Source organism: Rhinopithecus roxellana, chromosome 1 (assembly GCF_007565055.1).
Source record: "Rhinopithecus roxellana isolate Shanxi Qingling chromosome 1, ASM756505v1, whole genome shotgun sequence".
Classification (NCBI taxonomy): domain Eukaryota; kingdom Metazoa; phylum Chordata; class Mammalia; order Primates; family Cercopithecidae; genus Rhinopithecus; species Rhinopithecus roxellana.
The window spans coordinates 198,244,366-198,266,767 of record NC_044549.1 but is presented as its reverse complement, the minus strand read 5'-3'; the positions used below and the strand labels follow the sequence as shown (position 1 = coordinate 198,266,767).

Below are 22,402 nucleotides of genomic sequence, written 5' to 3'. Positions count from 1 at the left end.
ATCAGGTAAGGCTTGGTTTTCTTTTATCCATGCCTACCCTGTCCTCCAGAAGGCCACAGCAGGCCTGTGCAACCAGGCAGCCTTTTAATCGTTCAAAGCCATTTCTTACCTCTCATTTCACCCCAGCCTCACAATGGCAAGAGAGAAGTTACATCAGAGAGCTTAGGGATCTGTCCTGGGTTGGGAGGTGAGGAAAAGGGCCAGCCTAGAATGCCCTCTTCCCCACCTGCCTTCAGGAGTATGGTCTGGTTTCTGCCCTGCCCACCTAAGGCCAGAGAAAGCAGTGGGCAGCACGAGGGTCCCAGGGTCCTGGAGGAAGCCGCCGTTTTCCTCCCTGGCTCCTCCCTGAACTGGGCTCCTCCTCCAGGACACCACATCTGATCCTGACTCCTACCCTTGCTGCCCACCTTCACCTGCATGTCACTGCTCTTCTCCTTGCCCATTCCCGATTCTTCCCCTTCCCCTGCCCCCATAGCTGCAGCCTCCTCCATTGCCTCTCATATCTCAAGCTCTAGCCCCTCCTTCTCTTTCCTTCCCCCAACACGCCACCCACCCCAGATTAGGGCCTGTCTCTAGCCTCCAGGCTGCAGCCCCCCACCAGCCCCAACCCCACCCCATCCGAGGGTACAGCCCCTCCTGTTCTCCCTTTCTCGGACTGCCCATTCCTCCCTCAACTTGCTCCGCTCTTTGCTGGTCTTGCTGCCGGGCTTCCCGGACACCCTGCTTTTGACTGGCCCAGTGAGTCTGGCGAGGGCAGAAGGCCCTGGTGCAAGCTTCTTGCCTGGCTGCTCTAGTAAGTTGGGAGATGTCTTCATCTATGTGTTTTTCCTGCTTGGGTCCTCCACCTGGATACCAGAGGAAAAGGGGCGGGAGGCAAGGCCACGACCTGACTCAGTCCTTATCCACAAAGAATTTTGAAGGGACCACTCTCAAAGGACTAGAAATCATGGGAGAATATATCATTTTGAAGAGGGAAAGTCCATGATTTGATGTTAAATTTTAAATATCCAAACAGCAAAATTAAGTAAGACAAACAATAAACCTGGGAAAATATTTGCAACACATATAGCAGATAAGGGTAATTTCTTTATAGTTTGTACAAATCGATTATTAAAAGGATGAACAGAAAAACTGCTAAAGAACGCGAGTAAGCAAGTCACAGAAAATAAATACACATGGCTCTTAAACATGGGATATGGTACCCAGTTTCGCTCACAGTTGAATGCAAATTAAAATATAAGAGCATTTTTCATTTATGAAATCAGAAACAACACAATCGTTTCAGAGGATTCAGGGGAATGGGCATTTTCACACACACTGGGAACTAACTACATTTCCAATTTCTATCAAAATATCAAATGCAACTACCATTTAATTTCATCAATTTATCCAAGGACAGTGTGCAGGGATATTCGGCACAGTACTGTTTGTAATAGCAAAAGGCAGAAAAGAACCTAGAGGCCCACCAACAGGGGGACTGTATGAATTATGGTACATTCATACAATGGAGTATCACAAAGCAGTGAAAAAAAGAATGAGGTATATCTTACAGGCTAATATAAAGCCATCTCCAAGACACTGAAAAAAGCAAGGTGTAGACTGTGTATCTTAAGCTTTCATTTGTTTTTTCGTGTTTCTTTAAGGGCGATACATAAGGTTGTAAATGCTGAGACTATCTTGAGGAAAGATCCTCAAGAAATTTAACAATAGCTACCACTGGGGTAGGAGACTGGTTGTGTGGACTGGGAGGGAGTCTCACATCTCTTTGTATGCTTTTGCACTATTGATCTTTTTACTACAGGCAAGCACTGCTCTTTCAATTTAACAAAGAACTCTTACATGTGGAGAGGAGCCCTTAGGGGTGCACTGAGAAGTTCACCTGGGAGAAAGGGGCAGACTTGTACATCAGAGTTGTTCTAATCCTGACTGGGACTACTGGTTTTGCAAATGGCCTAAGAGAACATCCCTCCTCATGTGAGGATTAAATGAGATAAAACATACTTGGCATTTAGTATGGTGCCTGGCACACAGGAACCCCTCAACTAACAGTAGTGATGATTACAACCTTGCTATTGGTTCAGTAGTGGGACTTGCCTTGAGGGAACCCCACTCCTTGGAGGGAAAATACCAGAGATCACAGGAATTCTGGAAAACCACACATGGTACAAGTGGGGAAACTAGTTGATGTCAAGGTAGCCTACAACAGCCAAGTAGCCTGCTAGGAGTTGGGTTGTCTCCTCCCTTGTCTCCAGCCCTTCCCAACATCAGAGAGGCATTAGCCACTGTGAAGACAGGGTAGTTCCAGAGAGCTGCAAGGAAAGCAGTGCCTCTCGGACCTGGGCCTGGCCTCACTTGTCATATCGCAGGTCTCACCAGGATGTAGAGGCCCAGAATTCTGGCTTGGGAATTTGCTGCTTGATCTTCTGTGTCCCTTGAAGTCTGCTCATTTTGTCTTCAAAACATCACATCTATTCCTTCTCCTCTGGCCCCCTTCTAGTGGCTGGGTCAGAATCCCACCATCTCTCTTGGGCTCTGAAGAAAACTGCCAATATGGTCTTCAGGATTCCTTTCTCCCCTCACCAGCTCAGCCTTCACAGTCCAGCCAGGACAATGTCACAAATATATATTCCTCTGCTGAACTCCTTCACCTGGTATTAGGTTCTTGGTAACCATAAAATGCTAACAATGGATAAAAATAGGGACCTTATTTCTCCAGACCCTTATTCTATTATTCCCCAGTACCCATTTCACACTTCACAAGAAAGTCTCACCACTCTGAACAAGCCATGATCTTTCTCTTTTATTAACTTTCCCCTCCTGATCATAAAAGTAATTCAGGCTCATTGTAGAAAATGTAGATAATGCCGAAAATTTAACCACAGTTAACCCCCAATTTCTTTCCTTCCTATGCATGTGCATCTTAGAAAACTTGGCTCTCTGTACAGTGTTTTATTTTGTACTTTGCATTATTTATTTAATATTACTGTGTGCTATTATCATATCACTATTCTTTTAATTATGACCTTTAGTGGTTGCACAATATTCCATAGTATTATAACTTATTTAATCATTCCCCTATTGTTACTTAGGTTAGTCACTTATTTTTTGTGAAATGAGTAACATCGACATGTATATAAATCATTGTACAAATACTCATTCTTCAGATAGTTTTCTAAAAGTGGTACTGCTGTATGAAAGGATATCAATATTCTTTTTAAAATGGTTTAACTTCCCCTAAAATAACAATGGGAAAAAATGGTTAAAATGTGTAATGATGAGGCTGGGCGCAGTGGCTCACGCTTGTAATTGCAGTTCTTTGGGAGGCCGAGGTGGGCAGATCACCTGAGGTCAGGAGTTGGAGACCAGCCTGGCCAACATGGTGAAATCCCGTCACTACTAAAAAATACAAAAAACAAAAAAAACAAATTAGCTGGGCATGGGCATGGTGGCATGCACCTGTAATCTCAGCTACTCAGGAGGCTGAGGCAGGAGAACTGCTTGAACCCAGGAGGCAGAGGCTGCAGTGAGCCGAGATCGCCCCATTGCACTCCAGCCTGGGCAACAAGAGCGAAACTCCGTCTCAAAAAAAAAAAAAAAAAAAGTATAACGAAGAGATAAAAGGAACAAATCTCTAGAAGATGGAAAATGAATGATGTGGTAACTAAGAAAGCTGGGTGGAGGGAGTAACAGCTTGGAACTCTTGCTGAGGGCTATCCAATGGAAGGAGCTAGCTGATCTACCCTGCCCAACCCCGAAGACTTGGATTTTCGAAACCCTAGGTACAATGAAGGGTGGGAGGCAGAAGTGGATCTAATAATAAGGGCATTAACTGGAAATCTGTAATAACACTTGGCTTCCTTCCCTCCACTTCTAGAAAAGCACTTAACAGCATCTAAACCCCAGACAAAAATATCAGAGGATTTTTGCTAATTAAATGTAAGAGTCCAAGGCAAAATATTCTGTATTCTGGCATTTAGGGGTCTCCAGGGAAATAGCGGGCAAATTTCACTCCTACACACAGAGGTCTCAATTAGACTTTTAATTCACAGACACACTCACGCACGCACACACATGTATATGGGTGTAAGAATCACAACACATTTGAGGAAAGTCTCTAATGAGAGTAAACAAGGTAAACAGAGGGGAAAAAGGACCCAGCGGCAGGGGCATGAAGGGAATGAGATAATTCATGTGACAGAAGACACTTTTAAGAAAAGGCTCTCAGAAATTAAACTAGTTACTGTTAAAATTGTTACTGTTAAAAATATTATTCATCAGAAAATAAGATACTTTTCTCATAGTGGCACAAAACAAAGAAATGGAAATAACGAATGCAGCTAAGGATCAATCCACAAGGTCCAACACTTGATTAGCAGAAACTCTATAAAGAGTAAAAACAGAAGGAAAAAAAAAAAAACATGGAAAGGGGGAAGATTCATATAAAAAATGAGAAAATTTCCAAGAGTAGGAGTACCTGAGTCTCTAGATTAAAAAATTCCACTGAGCATTAGGGAATTGAATACATCAAAGATAAAGAAGAGACTTTAAAAGCTTCCAGGCATAGGGGTGGGAAAACAGATCACTGTAATGTAAATACTATTTATTGATTGTCAAATAAATATCAGATTGGAATCAGGCATCTCAGCAGCAGTGGATGCTGTAAGTCAGTGAAGTGATGGCTACAAACTTCTAGGGAAATTTTTCAACCTAGAATTCCAGAGCCCATCAAACTACCATCAAGTGAGAAGTCAGAGAAAGACATATAAACACTCAACAACTTTGCCTTCCATGTACTTTTTCCTGACAGGAGACTTGACATGTACTATAGTAAAATGATGAAGTAAATAAAGAAAAAGGAAGACACAGAATTCAGGAAACAGTTGAGTCCAGTGTAACAACAGAATAATAGGCAGAAAGGGCATCAAAAACAGACTAGAGCAGGAGGCTGAAAGGGGACTATACAGCGAGAAAAGAAGTGAATTCAACAGAGTATTTAATTGAATGGAGAATTTGAAGATGACTGCGAGTGTGTGGAAAGCAACCAGTACAAGGTAAAAAGAAAGGCAAGTAGAAACTTCAGTGAAAACAAAAAGCTGATCCCAAAAGGAAATATAAACACAGTAAGCTAAGATCTGCAGTCAACAATATTCACATGGTCATAATAATGTTCATGCTGTTTATTTTCAGCTTTTGAAATCTATCAATAAACCATAAAATCCTAACTGGTTACAGAATAGAATTTAAGAATTATCAGACTTGATAATGTAAGAGACAACAATGTGGAAAAGGGAAAGAGAAAGGAAGGGAAGGGTCCCTCCAACATACTACAAAATGGAGAATTGAGATATGGTTTATAGTTAATATAATAAACTAGATATGCAAATAATTTATTTTTATAAAATTCTTGCTCCTTATAGAAATACAGAAATTACTAAAACAAACAAAGAAACAAAACCCCTCTTAGTAACCCATAATCCTATTATCCAGAGTATGGGTTTGAAGCTAAGCCTGGAATTAACCATCTGTATGGCTGCAAGTCATTTAACCACTTATGATATTTTCTTATTTCCTTTAGGTAATTTATCCATATACTTTTAAATAGTATATACTATATATAACAGCAACAGTACATGAGAACTGTATTATATATACAATTTTTAATCCAGATTTTTTCACTTTAAAGCAAAAAGGTAAATCTCTGGATACATAGCATATCATGCACTCATATATGCATATCAATAAATATACTTCTGAATATGCCTTTGGCCATAAGGCAGTCAGGGGTTTCCCAGAGATGGAACTTGAACCAAATATTAGAAGAAACTAAGCTTACAAAAATAGAAGGGGACTGAGTGGGAAGTAATGATGAGGTATTATAGGCACTGAGAAAAGTGTGAGCAAAGGCACAGAGGACAGCAAGCACGTGCCTCTAGGCTGCACTAAAAGGTGCCTGAGTGAAGAGATGAGGCTGGAAAGCGATTATGAAGAGCTCAGTAAATCATGTTATGGATCCTGATATTTTTCCCATAACAAGACATGACAACAGGGCTAGTGGACCAGGTTTGCGTTGGCACTCCAGAATCTAGCACGACGTTCACCACAAAGGGAACACAAAATGTTTTTGTAATGAATGATGCTTAGGAAGGCAGAAATAGCTTCTGGACATTCAATCTGGGTGCCCCAGGTGGTGGAGATAATGTCATTTGATGAGGGAAGGAATCCAAGAGAAAAACAAATTTTAAAGGTTATGTGTCTGGGCGACATTCTTAGCGATTCTGAAACCTAACCTCATTTTAAAAAAAAGTCACTGGTGATTATGTAATCCATCCCCAGTTTAGACTTTAGGCCCTAGATTTATGTATTGGCTTCAGGAAGCCTGCATAACCTCCAAGTAAGCACAAGATTTAATCCGCAAAGTACATTTCTTAGAAGAGGATCCACAATCTCCCCTGGATTCCCAAAGGGGCTGCAACCCCAGAAAGGTTGCAGTGCCTACAATGGATGAGCAAGTGGAGAGGTGACAGATGTGGGAGAGGGACAACTACCTGAGAAAGGGAGGGGATACAGAGGAGATGAACAATTAGCTTTGTCCAAAGTCACCTCTTCCTAAGCCTCGAGGAATTTATGGCTGTGTTTGAGTGTGTAACTTTATGTGTGTTAGGGATTGAAGTCTTTCTCCTGTGCTCGCAGAGTACTGTGATTTCACCATCAGTTTTGCATCACTGTGCTCCACTTAATACATATCTGTTGGTCTCATCTGAGGATGAGGACAGATTTCCTGGCCCTACTCTTAATGCCAATCACTAGGCCTGCAACAGAGCTCTTAGCCTGACAGCTAAAAGTCTGAGAGCTCACAGCAACTTAGGAAAATGGGGCTTCAGAGTTCCCAACCACTCCTAGCAAGGCTACCCAAAAAAGATGGGAGATGAGTCCAAAGAATAGGAAACTAAGCAAACCGACAAAAGGTGGTCACTCCTCTCTTATTATAAACCATAAAGAAAATGGCAGGCTGCAATTTATTTTCAGGGCTGGAATCAGGAGGGAGAGTTATTAGCTGGGGAAGGATCTGATCTGTCTAGTAATCAATCCACTTGGCTCACATGATTTGTGCAGAATCAGAAGCCCTGAACCTGGATGCAGGTTTGTGGAAACTGAGATCTGGAGATGAAATCCAAGTAGAAATGTAAAAAGTCATAATACATACCAAAAGTATGTTATGTAAAACTTGGTTTGCTCACATAAATGTCTGGTATATTCACTTAAATACAAATAAAATAAATTAGGTGGCAGAATCCTTTAACATCCAATGGTTGGCAGAGGCACTGATAGACACCTAGTGCAGCCAGTGTAAAGTAAGTGTTCTGTTCTGCTAAAAACACATAGAATGCTTTGCACATACAGATTCTTATCCTGGAGCAACCCCCACCCCCTCCACCTTTGATCACACACATTCTTGACCTGCAGCCTTTACTTTTTGCTATAGTGGTTCATCACCTTTGCTTGTCATTGTAATCCCCTCCAGAGTTTTAAAAAAATACTGAGGTCTAGAAATGGAAATTTTTAAAAAGTGCCCAAGGTGATTCTAACATGAAGCCAAGGTTTAAAACCACTGCTTTACTGCAAGGTTGGGTCAGTGAATCTCAAACCTAGTTTTGCATCATAATCGTCTGGGTAGCTTTTCCGAACTACCTATGAGTGAAAATCACAATCCTCCATAATTGACTATTCAATTATGAGGATAAACAAATATGATAGAATGGTTTAACTGTCTTAATGGTCATAAATCCCAGCAGGTATTTTTTTCAGCAAAGTAGTTTCGGTCTCTTGGTGGGTCAAGGTCACAGAGTTATCTCAAATCTTCAGACATGCTCTCCTGAGATTCTGTTTCCTGATAAGGCAGGGGAAAAAAACTAACTTGTTCTTACTCTCAGCAGAGACAGGTGGTGGTTTCTTTGGGTCTCTCCATTCCATCAGGGAGACTGCAATAGTCACTGTTGCGATTGGTGAGGGCATGAGTATGTGATCCTACTTTTGAATCCTTTTGATTTCTTGTATTTGTGTCTCTATGATTTAGAGCAAAACTGCAAAAATAAGTTGCATATGTTTTGACAAAAAAATAGAGGAGGGAGGAAAAAGGAAATTAATAAGCTTTCTTGTGTATGCCTTCTGTATGTGAAAATGCACTGCAGGCCAGGCATGGTAGCTCGTGCCTGTATTCCTGACACTCTGGAAAGCCGAGGCAGGTGGATCACCTGAGGTCAGGAGTTCGAGACCAGCCTGGCCAACGTAGTGCAACCTCATCTCTACTAAAAATACAAAAAAGGCTGGACACAGTGGCTTACTCCTTAATCCCAGCACTCTGGGAGGCCAAAGCAGGTGGATCACGAGGTCAGGAGTTCAAGAGCAGCCTGACCAACCCCGTGGCTACTAAAAATACAAAAATTAGCCGGGGGTGGTGACGTGCACCTGTAATCTCAGCTACTCAGGAGGCTGAGGCAAGAGAATCACCTGAACCCGGGAGGCGGAGGTTGCAGTGAGCAAGATCGCACCACTGCACTCCAGCCTGGGCAACAGAGCAAGAGTCCGTCTCAAAAAAAAAAAAAAAAAATTGGCCAGGAGTGGTGGCACTCACCTGTAGTCCCATTTACTCGGAAGACTGAGGTAAGACAATTACTTGAACCTGGGAGGCAGAGGTTGCAGTGAGCTGAGATCGTGCCACTGCACTCCAGCCTAAGCAACACAGCAAGACTTCATTTCAAAAACAAAAAACAAACCAAGAAAAGTGCTCTATAAACTAGAAAACACTATGTGATTAATATTCAGTCTTACAGAAATGTGATAATAAATGCATGGGACTTCTGCATAAGAGCTGCATCAGGCTCAGCATTTATGATAAATGCTCTTGTATGCCCTGAGGCATTGGAACAGCGTGGAGGGACAGAGCCAGAAATCAGGAGACCAAATAGTCTTAGGTTTGCTGATTTCTGGTCACAGTGCCTAAGGCACTCCCCAAAATATGTCACATGAGCTTCCTCACCTGAAAAATGGGACTATATACCCCTTTGTCTCCTCCACAGGTCTGCATTGGGATTACAGATAGTGAGGCAAGTGGCATGGCAGAACAGAGAATCTAGATTCAGATCCTGGACTTGGATATAAGCTGTCACTTGTTACTTGGCCTTGCACTAAATGACCATTCTCAGGTAAACAGGTGACCACCTCTTTCAGTGTTGTAAGGACTAAAGTAGTGATCTATGTGAATGCGTGAGATACATGCCAGGTATCATGGTCAATACATAAGGGTACACAACAAAGAATAAAAGTTCTATATAAATACAAGGCAATATTATTACATTATTACCTACTGCATAGTTTAATAAACCATTCTTCCAGGAGTAAAAGCTCAATGGTAACAAAGGTATCTTACCTTAGCCAGTTTCTTCATACCTCTAAAAGTTTTCATATTCCAGCACCTCTGAATTTCTCAAAAAATCAAATTAAGACCTTAGGAATCTTACTTCCACCTCCCCTCTCCATTCACTTTCCCTCTTAGGTCCTCTCAGAATGAGAAAAGCTCCACCATTTCTTCTGAACACCATCCAGAATGTCAGAATGAAACCCAAACTGAGACCCCTGGCTGGACTTGAGCAGAATGACAGCAGAGACAACTGGGGCATGCCTCTAGGCAAGCTTTATTCTTTGACTCCTTTATCCAGGAAGGGGTTGTTAGTTGCATCTCACCTAAATGGAATGTAATGGGAATTGGGGGCTAGAGTTGTGTGGAGAAGGAGCTGTTGATCTTGGCAAATGAATATAGCTGGTGTGTGGTGTCCATCAATCCTTGAGTGCTTGGCCATGCAGACTAGGGAGTGGTCAGAATAGACTCAGAGGTCCCCAGATCTTTACAATACCAAGGTTCAAGAGGTATAGACAGTAAGGAAAAAGTCCATTTCCTATTTCTGTCCATTTTCAGTGAAGTTTTTTTTGTTTTGACTGACTTTTAAAAAATTACCTAGGAAATGGAAAGCTTATAAACGTTCATAAGTGAATTGTTGGACTGATACCCCAAGTGGTTTCCTTACCTAGTCACCACTTAACCAGAAATATTAGAATACACAGTTCAACCAGAATTCAACCAGGCAGATAACCTTCCTGTTGCTCAAGCAATCATCAGAGTTTTAAAAAACAAAACTAAGCAAAAAAGACCTTTCCCCAAATGGCATCATTACCACTTAGCTTTGTATGACCCATTCGTAAGAAAGTCACATTCCACTTCAGAAAACATGACCACTTAAAGTACAGTTAAAACAAAGTCCTTGCCTTTAGGTGCTTACTTTTTGTTTTCTTTAAATTAGCCTCTGAAATGCTTTTCTTGTGTTTTGTGCTGCATTCCTGAAAACTCTTAACTTTTAAGGACATAGCCCTCACTTTTATAGAGGAGGAAGAAAACAGCAAAGAGGTGTCTCATTAGGGAGGCAGAAGGTTATGACCAATGCTGGAGGTCTTCCTCTTCCTTACTTGTTATTCAACAAGATGGGTTCTGTGGTGTCGCATGAGGTGTGAGTTGGAAATGAAAGCTGCACCACACTTCTCACATTCATAGGGCTTCTCCCCAGTGTGGGTTCTCTGGTGCACGGTGAGGCTCGACCTCTGTCTGAAGGCCTTCCCACACTCATTACATGTGTAAGGTTTTTCTCCATTATGAATTCTCTGATGAATAAGTAGGTATGAGCTACATGTGAAGGCCTTCCCACATTCATTACACACGTAAGGAAGATCTCCACTGTGAATTCTCTGGTGGACAATAAGGCAAGAGAGCTGACTGAAGGCTTTCCCACATTCGCTGCAGTCGTAAGGTTTCTCTGCAGTGTGAATTCTCTGGTGCACAATAAGGTGTGAAAAACAACTAAAGGCTTTCCCACACTCTTTACACTCATATGGCTTCTCACCAGTATGGCTTCGCTGATGTACAATAAGATTTGCACTCTGGGTAAAGGCTTTGCCACAATCGTTACAGGCAAAGGGCTTCTCCCCCGTGTGGATCCTCTGGTGGACAATGAGGTTTGAGCTCCTAGTAAATGTTTTCCCACATTCATTACATTCATAGCATTTTTCTGTAATGTGAACTTTCTGGTGCCGAGCAAGTTGTGAGCTGTAACTAAAGGCTTTCTCACATTCACTGCACTTAAAAGTTTTTTCTAAGGAGTGGATTTTTTGATGTACAGTCAGATTTGAACTCTGAGTGAAGGCTTTCCCACATTTTGAGCAAACATAAGGTTTCTGTCCAGTGTGGATTCTCTGATGCACAACGAGGTTTGCACTTTGAATGAAGGCCTTCCCACACTCATGACATTCAAAGGGTTTCTCTCCAGTGTGGATTCGCTGATGCACAACGAGGTTTGCACTCTGACTAAATCCTTTCCCACACACGCTACATGTAAAAGGCTTTTGCCCAAGCTGGGTTTTTGGATTTTTAACAGCGCCAGAATTAAGGCTGTATTTTCCCCCAGATTTCTTACATTTCTGGTTTTCTTCTTCTTTGAAGCCTTCAGATAACTGATGGTCATTCACTATCACTTGTCTGAAATCTTTCTTTTCCCTCTTTATTCTCTGCCTCTTTAACATGTTTCCTTTTTCACAAGGTTCTCCTAACTCAGGTCCTTGAGGATCAGCTTTCTGGATTCTTTCTGATATGATGTGGGGTTTTTCAGCTTCCTCACATATCTCAGTTTTTGGAACCAGTAACTGTAGGTTCTTGGTTTCAGCACCTGAACCAAGAAACAGACAATACAAATGTTAGCTTTCTCTGGCCTAGAAAAACAATAGGATCATCAAGTCATAAAAGGAAGTATGTGATCTCAGCACCTCCACAAAATGACTTAATCAAAAAAAAAAAGAATCCCATCACATATTACCTCTCCTCCATAGGTTCTTCAGCTGGGGCTTTGCCCTCCTCTACCTACGGCAGAATCCACTGACTCATGGTCTTTTCAGCACTTCCACTTGCCTCCATTAGACACTTAACCCCACTGCCTCATGCCAGGGAGGCCCAATCTCCAGACAGTGCTCCTCCTGGCTGTATGATGACTGCCCTTGCAATGAAGACCAGTTATGAAGGACACAAGCCTCTCCCTAGGCTTGCCTTCTTACCTTAGCTACTTAGTGTGGATTTGCTTACAACCCACCAGTTAATTAGGGAGATTTGCTACCTGTGACCAAGGTTTCTGTGTCTGAGAATACTGGATATCAAAGAAAGGATAAGCATGGACAGAAAGCATAACATTGGCTGCCAAGATAGCCACAGCAGCCAAAAGCATATGAAATGCTGTGAGGTCCTGCAGCATATAGGTTAAGAACATGGATTCTAGAGCCAGACTGCCTGGTTTCAAATCTCTGCTCTGACACTAACTAGCTGCATGACTTTGGGCTACTTAACTCCTGTGTGCCTCAGTTTCCCAATCTCTAAAACAGGGATACTAATAGTATCTACCTCATAAGGCCGTGAGTATATTAATGGAGTTACTCTATGTCAACTACTAAGGCATTGTCTGGAATACAGTCAGTGTTCTGAATGTGTGCAGCAACTTTCAGGCTGACTGATGATGTTGTGAGGGGTCAGAAGGAAAGATGAATGCTCAGGGGAGGGGAGTTGCTATGGCGATAGACAGCTACACTAGGAGAATTAAAAAAGAAACCGTACATGGCAAACTCTTACCCTTGTGTCACAGGAATAGCTTAGCATTGTGTCAAGGAAAGCTGACCTTGTTCAGTTATGGCATAGCCTGCTCCACAATGCCAGAAAATAACATGAGAACATCAAAACACCCTGAAGCTTTATGACACTGATTAGTCTCTGGATGCTTTACATTGCTTCAGAATCTAATGGTGTCAAAAAGGAGTCCTGCTATCAGTAACATCCTAGTTCTTTACGTTTGTCTCCTCTGCACCCTCACTTTCCTTGACCTTGAAATGTGCAACCATGTAACCCAGTTTTGGCACAGTGAACCCTTAACAAGTGTTTGTCAGTTAAACCAAGCTCAAGAAATAAGGCAAGTGAAATAAAGGGTAACAGGAATGGGTGGCAAGCCTGTAGAAGAGGGAGGTATTCCCACTGGTGATGTCAGCTCAGAAATGAGCAGTGGTGCTGTGAGCTTCAGGTTGTAACTGCTGCTACTGCACAGTGGGGAGACTAGCACCCATGAGAGGGAAATATCCTACAGGATGACCATCCAACCAATGATATGAGTGGGTGGGACAAGGATGTTGGAGTGGTACAAAGCAATATTGGGGGCAGGAAAACAGCCTGGTTTGATTGCCTGGTTAAGACTATGGTAATCCGAAATTCTATCACAATCGTTCACACAAGATGAGCAGTGTCAGAGGAAAGAAATGCCCAAGTGCTGGATATAGAAGAGCCCCAGATATGACAAACAATAAAAATCTGAAATGCTGGCAGGTTGCAGTGGCTCACCCCTGTAATCCCAGCATTTTGGGAGGCTGAGGTTGGGCAGATCACCTGAGGTCAGGAGTTTGAGACCGGCCTGGCCAACATGGTGAAACCCCGTCTCTACTAAAAATACAAAATTAGCCAGGTGTGATGGTGCATGCCTGTAGTCCCAGCTACTTGGGAGGCTGAGGCAGGAGAACTGCTTGAATCTGGGAGGTGGAGGCTGCAGTGAGCTGAGACTGCACCACTGCACTTGCACTACAGCTTGGACGAGACAGAGCGAGACTCTATCTCAAAAAAAAAAAAAAAAAAAAGCCAGGTGCGGTGGCTCATGTAATCCCAGCACTTTGGTTTGGGGGGGGCAAAGCAGATGGATCACCTGAGGTCAGGAGTTGGAGACCAGCCTGGCCAACACGGTGAAACCCGGTCTCTAGGAAAAATACAAAAAAATTAGCTGGGTGTTGTGGCGGGCACCTGTAATCCCAGCTGCTCTGGAGGCTGAGGCATGAGAATCACTTGAATCCAGGAGGTGGAGGTTGCAGTGAGCCGAGATCATGCCACTGCACTCCAGCCTGGGCGGCAGAGTGAAACTCATATGAAAAAAAAAAAAAAATCTGAAACGCTAAACTTTTTCTGGTTATTTCTATTCCTACTGTTCTGCTCTCTCTTGCTTTTTAAAAATGTACTGTTTTTCTCTCTGTAGTTTACTTGCTCTTCTATCTTTTCTTCTGCTGTTGCTTTCCTATTTTTTCCTGTTATCTTGACCCCTTACTGACTCTTCATCTCTCTCCTCTCCTATTTTTTAATTTTTTGTGTGAAATATTTTGAATTTTTCCATATACAGTTTCATGCCTCTTCTGTTTTTCTTTTGCTGACTGCTTTCTTCTCTTTATGTTCTTTACTGTTACTTTAACACCTACATCCCACTTTATTTTTCTCCCATCTAACATCTCCTCCTACATCCCACTTTATTCTTCTCCCATCTAACATCTCCTCCCTTGGTTCTTTTCACCTCCTCTTTTGCTTTAACTCCCCATCACTGACACCTGGGCCTCCCATCCCCAAGCTGGGCATCTCTCCAACAGAAACAGAGCCCATGAAAACTTTAGTTCATAGCTGCACTATCTCCCTGACCTTCACTCCTACCCTCCTTACTGGGAGATTTAGAATGTTGGGCATGAAAAATGAAGATCAGTGGGAACTACTAAACTGATTACAGTCAATAATGGAAACAATTCCTTCTATCTGAATGATGTCTCCTGTCAAAACCATTACAAAACCAGGTACAACTGTAGCCTAGAAGGTTTTCATGCAAGTGATTCATCACTGAGTAGAGTAAGACCTGGGGTCTGGACAAGTGCCTAAGAAAAGAGAATTAGGGTCCATCTGGTGTTAGTCAAGTTCAAATTTCTTTGGGTAAAAAGATTAATCAGCAAATAATCTGGGTATATAATCTTGGTTTACCTGAAATGGTATTTTTCCTTTTTTAAAAACATGTAGGATTACTGTAGCTCTAGAGAAATTAAATTAAGTACAGAAATAATGAAAAACTAAACCAAAAACTAATTTGTGACCAACTAGAACACAGGCATAGCCATAGTTTTGAAATCAATACTTTTCTTTCACTCTTTTTTTTTTTTTTTAAAGATACCTGAAATGCTATATGAGGCTGCCATCTCAGCTGGTGACTATATTCAGAGATAAGAAGGGTAATTTGATTTACTAAATTTATAAGTCCAATTCATTAGATTTATAAAAGCTGTGTGTTTATCAAGATTTTATTTACAAGACTTGTAAATCTGCTTAGTTAGGTGTTTGGAATGTTTTAAAGAACTAAAGATATCAAATTTGCAATTATGCTTTATATAAAGAAATTTGATAAGCAGGTAGGATTAAATGTTTAAAATTTTTATTTTATTTATATTCTTAGACGGAGTCTCGCTCTGTCGCCCAGGCTGGAGTGCAGTGGTGCAATCTTGGCTCACTGCAACCTCTGTCTCCCAGGTTCAAGTGATTCTCCTGTTTCAGCTTCCCGAGTAGCTGGGACTACAGGCACGCACCACCATGCCTGGCTAATTTTTGTATTTTTAGTAGAGACAGGGTTTCACCATGTTGGCCAGGCTCGTCTCGAACTCCTGATATCAGGTGATCCACCCGCCTCTGCCTCCCAAAGTGCTAGGATTACAGGTTTGAGCCACTGCGCCCGGCCAAAATGTTTAAAAAATTTAATCTGTAAAATTTGAAACTTAACTGAACATAAATTAAAGAAAAAATACAAATGTTCTCACTTTTATACAAATATTTCTAGATGTATGGATGAAGTAAAAAGTTATGCTTAATGGCTTAAAAATTGGTTTTTAAATGAATAAACTTTAATAAATGCAACATTAATTAAAATATGAAAACTGCAGTTAAAACTTGCTCAGACATTAAAAACCCAGTAACATATCACAATTTCCAAAGCACTTTCATGTATATTATACAATTTCATCATGATGATGAAACTGTTCTCCTTCAGCTAAAAAAGGAGCAAGGTTGTGTCTTATTCATTTCTGTATCTCTAGCGCCTATCACACTGCCTGGCACCACAGGAAGGAGAGCGCCAATGAATCCTATACTTAATGAATGAACACACCCAATTTGTAGAACAGGAAATGGAGGTCCAGAGAGAGAAGGGACTTACTCAAGGTCACAGAGTTACTAGAGGCAGGGCAGCAACCCCACTCAGATGTCTCTCACACATAAAGCTCAGTGTTCCCGCCATCGCCTGCTGATATCACCATGGAAATAGTGTTGGCAGTGTTCCTGCCATCGCCATGGAAATAGCTGGCAGCACAAAATGGTAAGTCTCGGGTATGAACATGGCCTTGAGGTAAGAGGCAAAGTAGGAAAGGGAGCCCATTCCTGATGAGGTGTAGCTGTTGGGGTTAAGACTATGAATGGCTGATAAAGCCAAGAGACAGAAAATAAGTGACACGCAGGGGAATGCACCAGAGAGAATGGAACAGAAAGCAGAAAGTGGGGAACAGAAGCTGCTAAGAGTTTGGGAATAATTACAAATGAGACAAGAAAATCTAGGTGGAGATCCTCGTCTTCCCCATAGCACTGGTTTAAGAAAGTGACTTGGTCCCCAGATACCTGAGGAACTGGTTAGGGAGGAGAGGGGGTTCAAAGTGTATCTGGCAGACTCATAAAAAGAATAGGGCTTGGCAATCTCCGATAAGTGCTTTGAAACACAGGACTCATGGATACTGCATTCTTGACCCTCACTTATATGTCACTCCTCCACAGGCAAGCTTCTGCCACTGCCAGTGAGATCTTTAGAATGTACTATCCTTTCTTTAGTCCTAGCTTAGAGAGAACAAGTTGATAAGCCATCAGTACCCTCCATGAAGACCTAGTTTTGAACATCATTATAGTTGACATAGCTGCTCAAAATTCTCCATAATTTGCACAAAGATCTATGAAAACAGAACATCTCCAGGGCATTTGCTCAAAATCACAAAAGTTGACTGATCCTACCTCAACTAGCATCTCTTGCAGGCTCACTAACCTATGCTAACTACAAAGCACATAAAGAGGACATGTGCTTACATGTGTGCACAGAGATGAAACTCACTGAACAATAAATATCACTAAAAAGTGAGTTTGGAATTCGCCCATAGTGTGGTAAAAACACCTGATGGCAACAACTTAAGCATAACCTGAGAATGAGCTTGTATGGCAGACACACCTGAATACAGTTTGGAGTTCCAAGCAAAGGAATCCAGAAGTGGCCAACCTGGAGCTCCATTCCTTATCCATTCCCCACCCCTTTCAGTGGAATACGGGCCCTAAAGGGGATTGGGGCCCCTTGTTTTGTGTTAAATTAAGGCTGCCAGGTGGAGGTCATTAGCGGGAGGGTGTTAAGTGAAAATGTTATATAAACTGCATGCCTTTGGCAAGCGGTTGCAGTTCTCCTGCCCAGCCTGTGCAGCTGGGGCATGTGGTTCTCCTGTGCCCAGCCCACTGCCTTTAGACTGTCTAACCTGTACATAAACATCTAGTAAAACTCCAGGTCGTTTGCTGGCCCTGGGTCTCTTATTCAGCCTCTTGAACCTGGTGCCATATTGGTGTTGATCAGGTTTTAGGGACAAAACCTATGTTTTTCTGGTGTCTTGAGCCTGTGTGCAAAATAAGCCACTTCCTGTAACAAATGCACAGGCATTGTAGCATTTGTCTTTCCAACTTTCCTTGACACTTTTAATACCTCAGTACTCTGTTGGTCAACCTAGGAAACTGGATGCCCACCACAGTCTCTGAAAAGATTTTGAGAAACCCCAATGGTCAGATTCAGAATCAGGGAATTGAACCATACCTAGAAAGTTCATGGTCCCATGAGTCTCCAGTATCTCACTCTTGGCCAGAGTCCCTGGTAACGAGTAGCTGCCAAGGGGTGAAGCAGCAGGTGCCTCCTGAGTTGCTTTCAGCACTACTGCCATGTCCCAGAATACGTTCTGACCCTAGAGACAAGGAGGAACATGTTTAAGAGGGAACTGGTGGTAGGGGGTAGTGTGATTACAATTTTGAGAATGAGAACATAATTATCTATTCCTGGAGGCCATAAAACAATTTTTAAAAACAGAAAAGGAAGCCAGAGTCTCCTCCAACCCCCAGGGTGAGTTGGGCAGAGAAGCAAGCCAGCTACTTTCTTGCTTATTACTTTGATTGCACCTCACTGCTCACTCCAGAATCTAAACCTAGCTTATCAGTGAGTACATAAGAGGAGAGAGCATATGGGAAGAATTTTCCAAGTGAACTTTTGTGGGATCTAAAGAACAAAGCAGCAAGGTTTTGATGATGATATTACAGAAAGACTCTGGGGGAACCTCTGCCCTCATTTGACTAGTAATGGTAAGGGGTGCGTTTGAAACATTAAGGACAGCACAGTGTACAGCCTCATGAGTCAAAGTGTGGTGCAAAGATCAGCAGCAGTATCTGCATCACCCATAAGCTCGAAAAAAAAAAAAAAGAAAAAGAAAACGCAGAATCTCAGACCATCCCCAGACATCCTCAATCAGAATCTGAACTTTTAACTACTTTAACAAGAGCCCCTAGGTGATTCCTATGCACATTCAAGTTTTAGAAGCTCTGGTTAGCAGTGTCAAAACCTGATTGAAATCACCTGAAGAGTTTTTAAAACCATGGATACCCAGGTCCCACCCCTAGATTCTTTTTTTTTTTTTTTTTTGAGACAGGGTCTCACTCTGTTGCCCAGGCTAGAGTGCAGTGGCGTTAATTCGGCTCACTGCAACCTATGCCTCCCGGGCTCAATCAATCCTTCCACCTCAGCCTCCCAAGTAGCTGAGATTACAGGCACATCCCACCATTCCAAGCTAATTTTTTGTATTTCTGCATAGAAAAACACAAGGTGTGCAATGTTGCCCAGGCTGGTCTTGAACTCCTGACCTCAAGTGATCCTCCCGTCTTGGCCTCCCAAAGTGCTGGGATTACAGGTGTGAGTCACTGTGCTTGGACCTTGGATTATGATTTAATGGGAACAGAATACAGCATGGACATCAAGATTTTATAAAAAGCTCTCCAGATTCTGTGTAGCAAAATTTGAGAACCACTGGTTTATAGAAACACAATCAGAAGAGAACATTTCTATCCTATTACAAGTGACAGGAAGCTAGAATCATACTCAAGAAATAAGATTCCAGGTGTGGAAGTAGAGGGGCAGAGTCCCCTCTTAAACTCCTTGAGGTCTTCAAGTATCTCCTCCCCTCTTCCTCTCAGGCCCCAATTTACCTTTTCTTCCTCTTCTGATCCATCAAGGCCTGTCTGAAGACCCTCCGCTGGGGCCCAGACTTTGATGTTTTCAGAGTGCACTTGTTGGCTGGATGCCTGACCTGGGAAGTTTTCTTCCTCCTCCTCCTCCTTTTTCACTTTCACTGGGCCCCATGCAGCTAGGGCCACGGCTTCTCTCAATTCTGCAGTCATCTTCTCTGCTCAGCAGGGGAATTCCTACAGCTGGGAGCTGCCCAGCTGAGGTCAAACCCCATCTAAGCTTTATGTTTCAAAAGCTTCTTCTTGAGTTTCTTCCCAGGGCCAAGATGAGTACTGCCTACTGAGAAATCAGAAAACACTGTTAGCACCAAGGAGAGATTTGCTGGATGCCACTTAGCACACTGGCAAATTTCACCAGTGCCTGGCCAGGGGCCACTGTAGGACATGGAATCCTCTATTCCTCCCTCACAGGATGAAGGGGTTGGACTGTAAATATGTAATGTCTTCCCATAATAATCACATTGCAAACAGCTTTATATAATGTTTATTGATTTTTTCCTGATTAAAAGTTAACATACTTTTATTATAAAAACTTAAAAAATGCAGCAAATGACTAAGAAAAACCATCTCGGTCTACTTCCAAAGAGATAACCACTATACATTTTAAGATTTCAGATATTTCTTTCAAAGGGAAATCTCCAACCATACTACTAATAATTATGATTTTATAAGTTCTTGTTTTTGACTATGGGGATACATATTTTCACAATTATCATCATAGCATTTTTAAAAAAAGGATTTTACAACAAAAGATTTTTTATTGCCAAGGATACAAAATAATGTGAACAAAAGGATCCCAAGAAAAAGACTGGGAGTCTTTATACAAACATGTTAGCAGTGGGTAGTTATCTCTGGGTGGTGTAATTACAGGTAGTTTTAAGGTTCTTTTCATTTTTTTTGTTTGATTTTTACATTTTCCATAGCTTCCAAATGTCCTGTGAGATAAAATATTACACTTAAGATTTAAAAAAAGATTACTTTCATGTTGCCATTCTTCATGGTTATTGTTACTTTTTTTTAGATACGGAGTCTTGCTCTGTCTCCCAGGCTGGAGTGCAGTGGCGTGATCTTGGCTCGCTGCAAGCTCTGCCTTCCAGGTTCACACCATTCTCCTACCTCAGCCTCCCGAGTAGCTGGGACTACAGGCGCCCACCACCGCGCCCAGCTAATTTTTGTATTTTTAGTGGAGATGGGGTTTCATCGTGTTAGCCAGGATGGTCTCGATCTCCTGACATTGTGATCCACCTGCCTCGGCCTCCCAAAGTGCTGGGATTACAGGCGTGAGCCACCACACCTGGCTCTTCATGCTTATTTTAAATGCTATACAATAACCTATAGTGTTGATAAATCTTCATTGAAAAAGGATCAAGTAATACAGAAATACATAGAATTAAATATATAACCTATACACACTACACACACACATACAAAGTACTTATCAGTTTAGATGGGAGTCCTAACCCATTTTCTCTGCATTTACATACTTATATGTACACCTTCACACATACTGCTTATTTTTCAAAAACATACTTTAGATCATCACAGTTATACACTGTTCAGCAACCTGCATTGTTTTTTAACTCAATTTCTGTATTTCACAATAGTCTTAACAATCTTTCAATACAACACATATAGAACTACCTCACTCTGGCATAGTATTCTAAATTGTGGCTATATTGTCATTTACTTAACCATATCCTATTTATGAACCATTTATTTAGTAAAAGTTTACTTTTCCATTTTATTAATATTTAAAAGTTTTTCTTTGTAAATAATTTTTTTTGCTGAATTATTCCTTTATAATAATCAGAGAATTACTGGTTCAAGGATTTGCTGGTTGATATGTACTGCCAAATTGCTTTCCAAAAGCACCATGCCAATTCATACCCTCACTAATTAACAGTAACCCTTTATCACAGTTAAGCCGGCAGGGTTTCTGTTTTTAACCTGTGAGCAAAATAACCTTACTAGTTTGATTGCTTATGAAGAGACTGAAATTCTTCCTTCTATCCCCCTTTGAATGTTTTATTGGAAAAGGGTGCTAAATCTTATTCAATCCCCTGTTGCCGCTATTGAAGTGATCATATTCTTTTCCCCATGTCAACTTATTAAGTAATGCAATACTTTCATTCCTGTGACAAATCTTAATTCTGGAGGATTATTCTTTCCATCACTATCCGAATTCAATCTGATATGCAGGTCCTTAAGACTAGTTCCACCTTGTGTATGTGCAAGACTGCCTACTGTGAGTACTCTCATCAGACTTCTGATCAAATTCAGACGGACCTCTGGTCCCAGAGGGCACAGGGCCCTCTATCAATGGCTCCCTTTCAATGTCCTTTCTCTATTTCCAAACGTGGCAATCCATTCTCTCCACGTATAGGCTCCTCGCGGCCCCGTCCCTGGGACCTGTCTGGCCCCTTGGCTGGTCTGGGTCCATCCTCTCTCGGGCCAGGCCCCAGGTGGGCGGCAGCCGGGATTCCGAGGCTGTGGGGAACTCACCCACCCCAGGACAGACAAGGCTGGTGTCCCCAGGGAAAGGAAGCAGGGGCCGCTCCTAGGGCCATGGTCCCTGGGAGAGCCCCTCCTTCTCCCTCGACGTTCGTGCCCACCCGCTTCGATCTCACTCACTGTTCGCAACTGAGAAGCCCGACCTGAGTTCACTGGCTCTGCAGCATGAGGCTGGCTGACCGGGACCTCAGCTCCCACCGGTACGAGAACAATGACCGGACAGGAAGTGTCTCGGGATGGGCTTCCGGCTCCCCAAGTCGCCAAGCCGGCCTCTCTAGGAATCTCGGAGGTGCTTTCCTCTCTATGGGTGTCCAGTGTCGCCCCAGACCAGGGATGGGGCGAAGCGCTTAGGAGGATTGTGCGGTTGGAAGCTCTAAGTGAGCCTCAGGCAGGGGTGCATCCCCAAGCATGGATAGAACACTCAGGCGAGGCGCGCACCCAAGAGCCTGAAGCTACACAGCATTAATCTGTAAAAAGCCCTGATAATTTCCCCTCAAATGTTTTATTTTGAAAATATCAGAGTACAGAAAAGTTGAAAGTATGGCACATTGAATACCCGTATTTTCCATCTGGACTCAACAACGAACATTTTGCTATGTTTGCCTTCTCTCTCAA

General features: G+C 42.3%; 1 protein-coding gene across 4 annotated transcripts; it reads right to left on the bottom strand.

Moving 5' to 3' along the window:
- Positions 1–9,674: 9,674 nt before the first annotated feature.
- On the bottom strand, positions 9,675–22,015 carry ZNF35 (zinc finger protein 35). Of its 4 annotated transcripts, none has more exons than XM_030935853.1 (4): positions 21,908–22,015; positions 19,238–19,556; positions 17,805–17,949; positions 9,675–11,768 (listed from the first exon to the last, which is right to left on the bottom strand). In XM_030935853.1, the coding sequence occupies exons 2-4, from the start codon at positions 19,427–19,429 to the stop codon at positions 10,522–10,524; spliced, it is 1,584 nt and encodes a 527-aa protein (XP_030791713.1). In that variant the 5' UTR covers positions 19,430–19,556; positions 21,908–22,015; the 3' UTR covers positions 9,675–10,521. The 4 variants fall into 4 exon arrangements, with proteins under 4 accessions (XP_030791713.1, XP_030791732.1, XP_010372671.1 ...); XM_030935872.1 differs by having other exon boundaries at positions 21,931–22,014; XM_010374369.2 differs by having other exon boundaries at positions 19,238–19,553; positions 21,908–22,001.
- Positions 22,016–22,402: the final 387 nt, after the last annotated feature.

Excerpts from the sequence above, each read along its gene's own strand:
- ZNF35 (XM_030935853.1), bottom strand. The coding sequence starts at position 19,429 with ATGACTGCAGAATTGAGAGAAGCCGTGGCCCTAGCTGCATGGGGCCCA. Across the intron at positions 17,950-19,237 it reads GATCAGAAGAGGAAGAAAAG|GGTCAGAACGTATTCTGGGA; the intron begins GTAAATTGGGGC and ends CCTTGTCTCTAG. Across the intron at positions 11,769-17,804 it reads TGGGACCATGAACTTTCTAG|GTGCTGAAACCAAGAACCTA; the intron begins GTATGGTTCAAT and ends TTCTTGGTTCAG.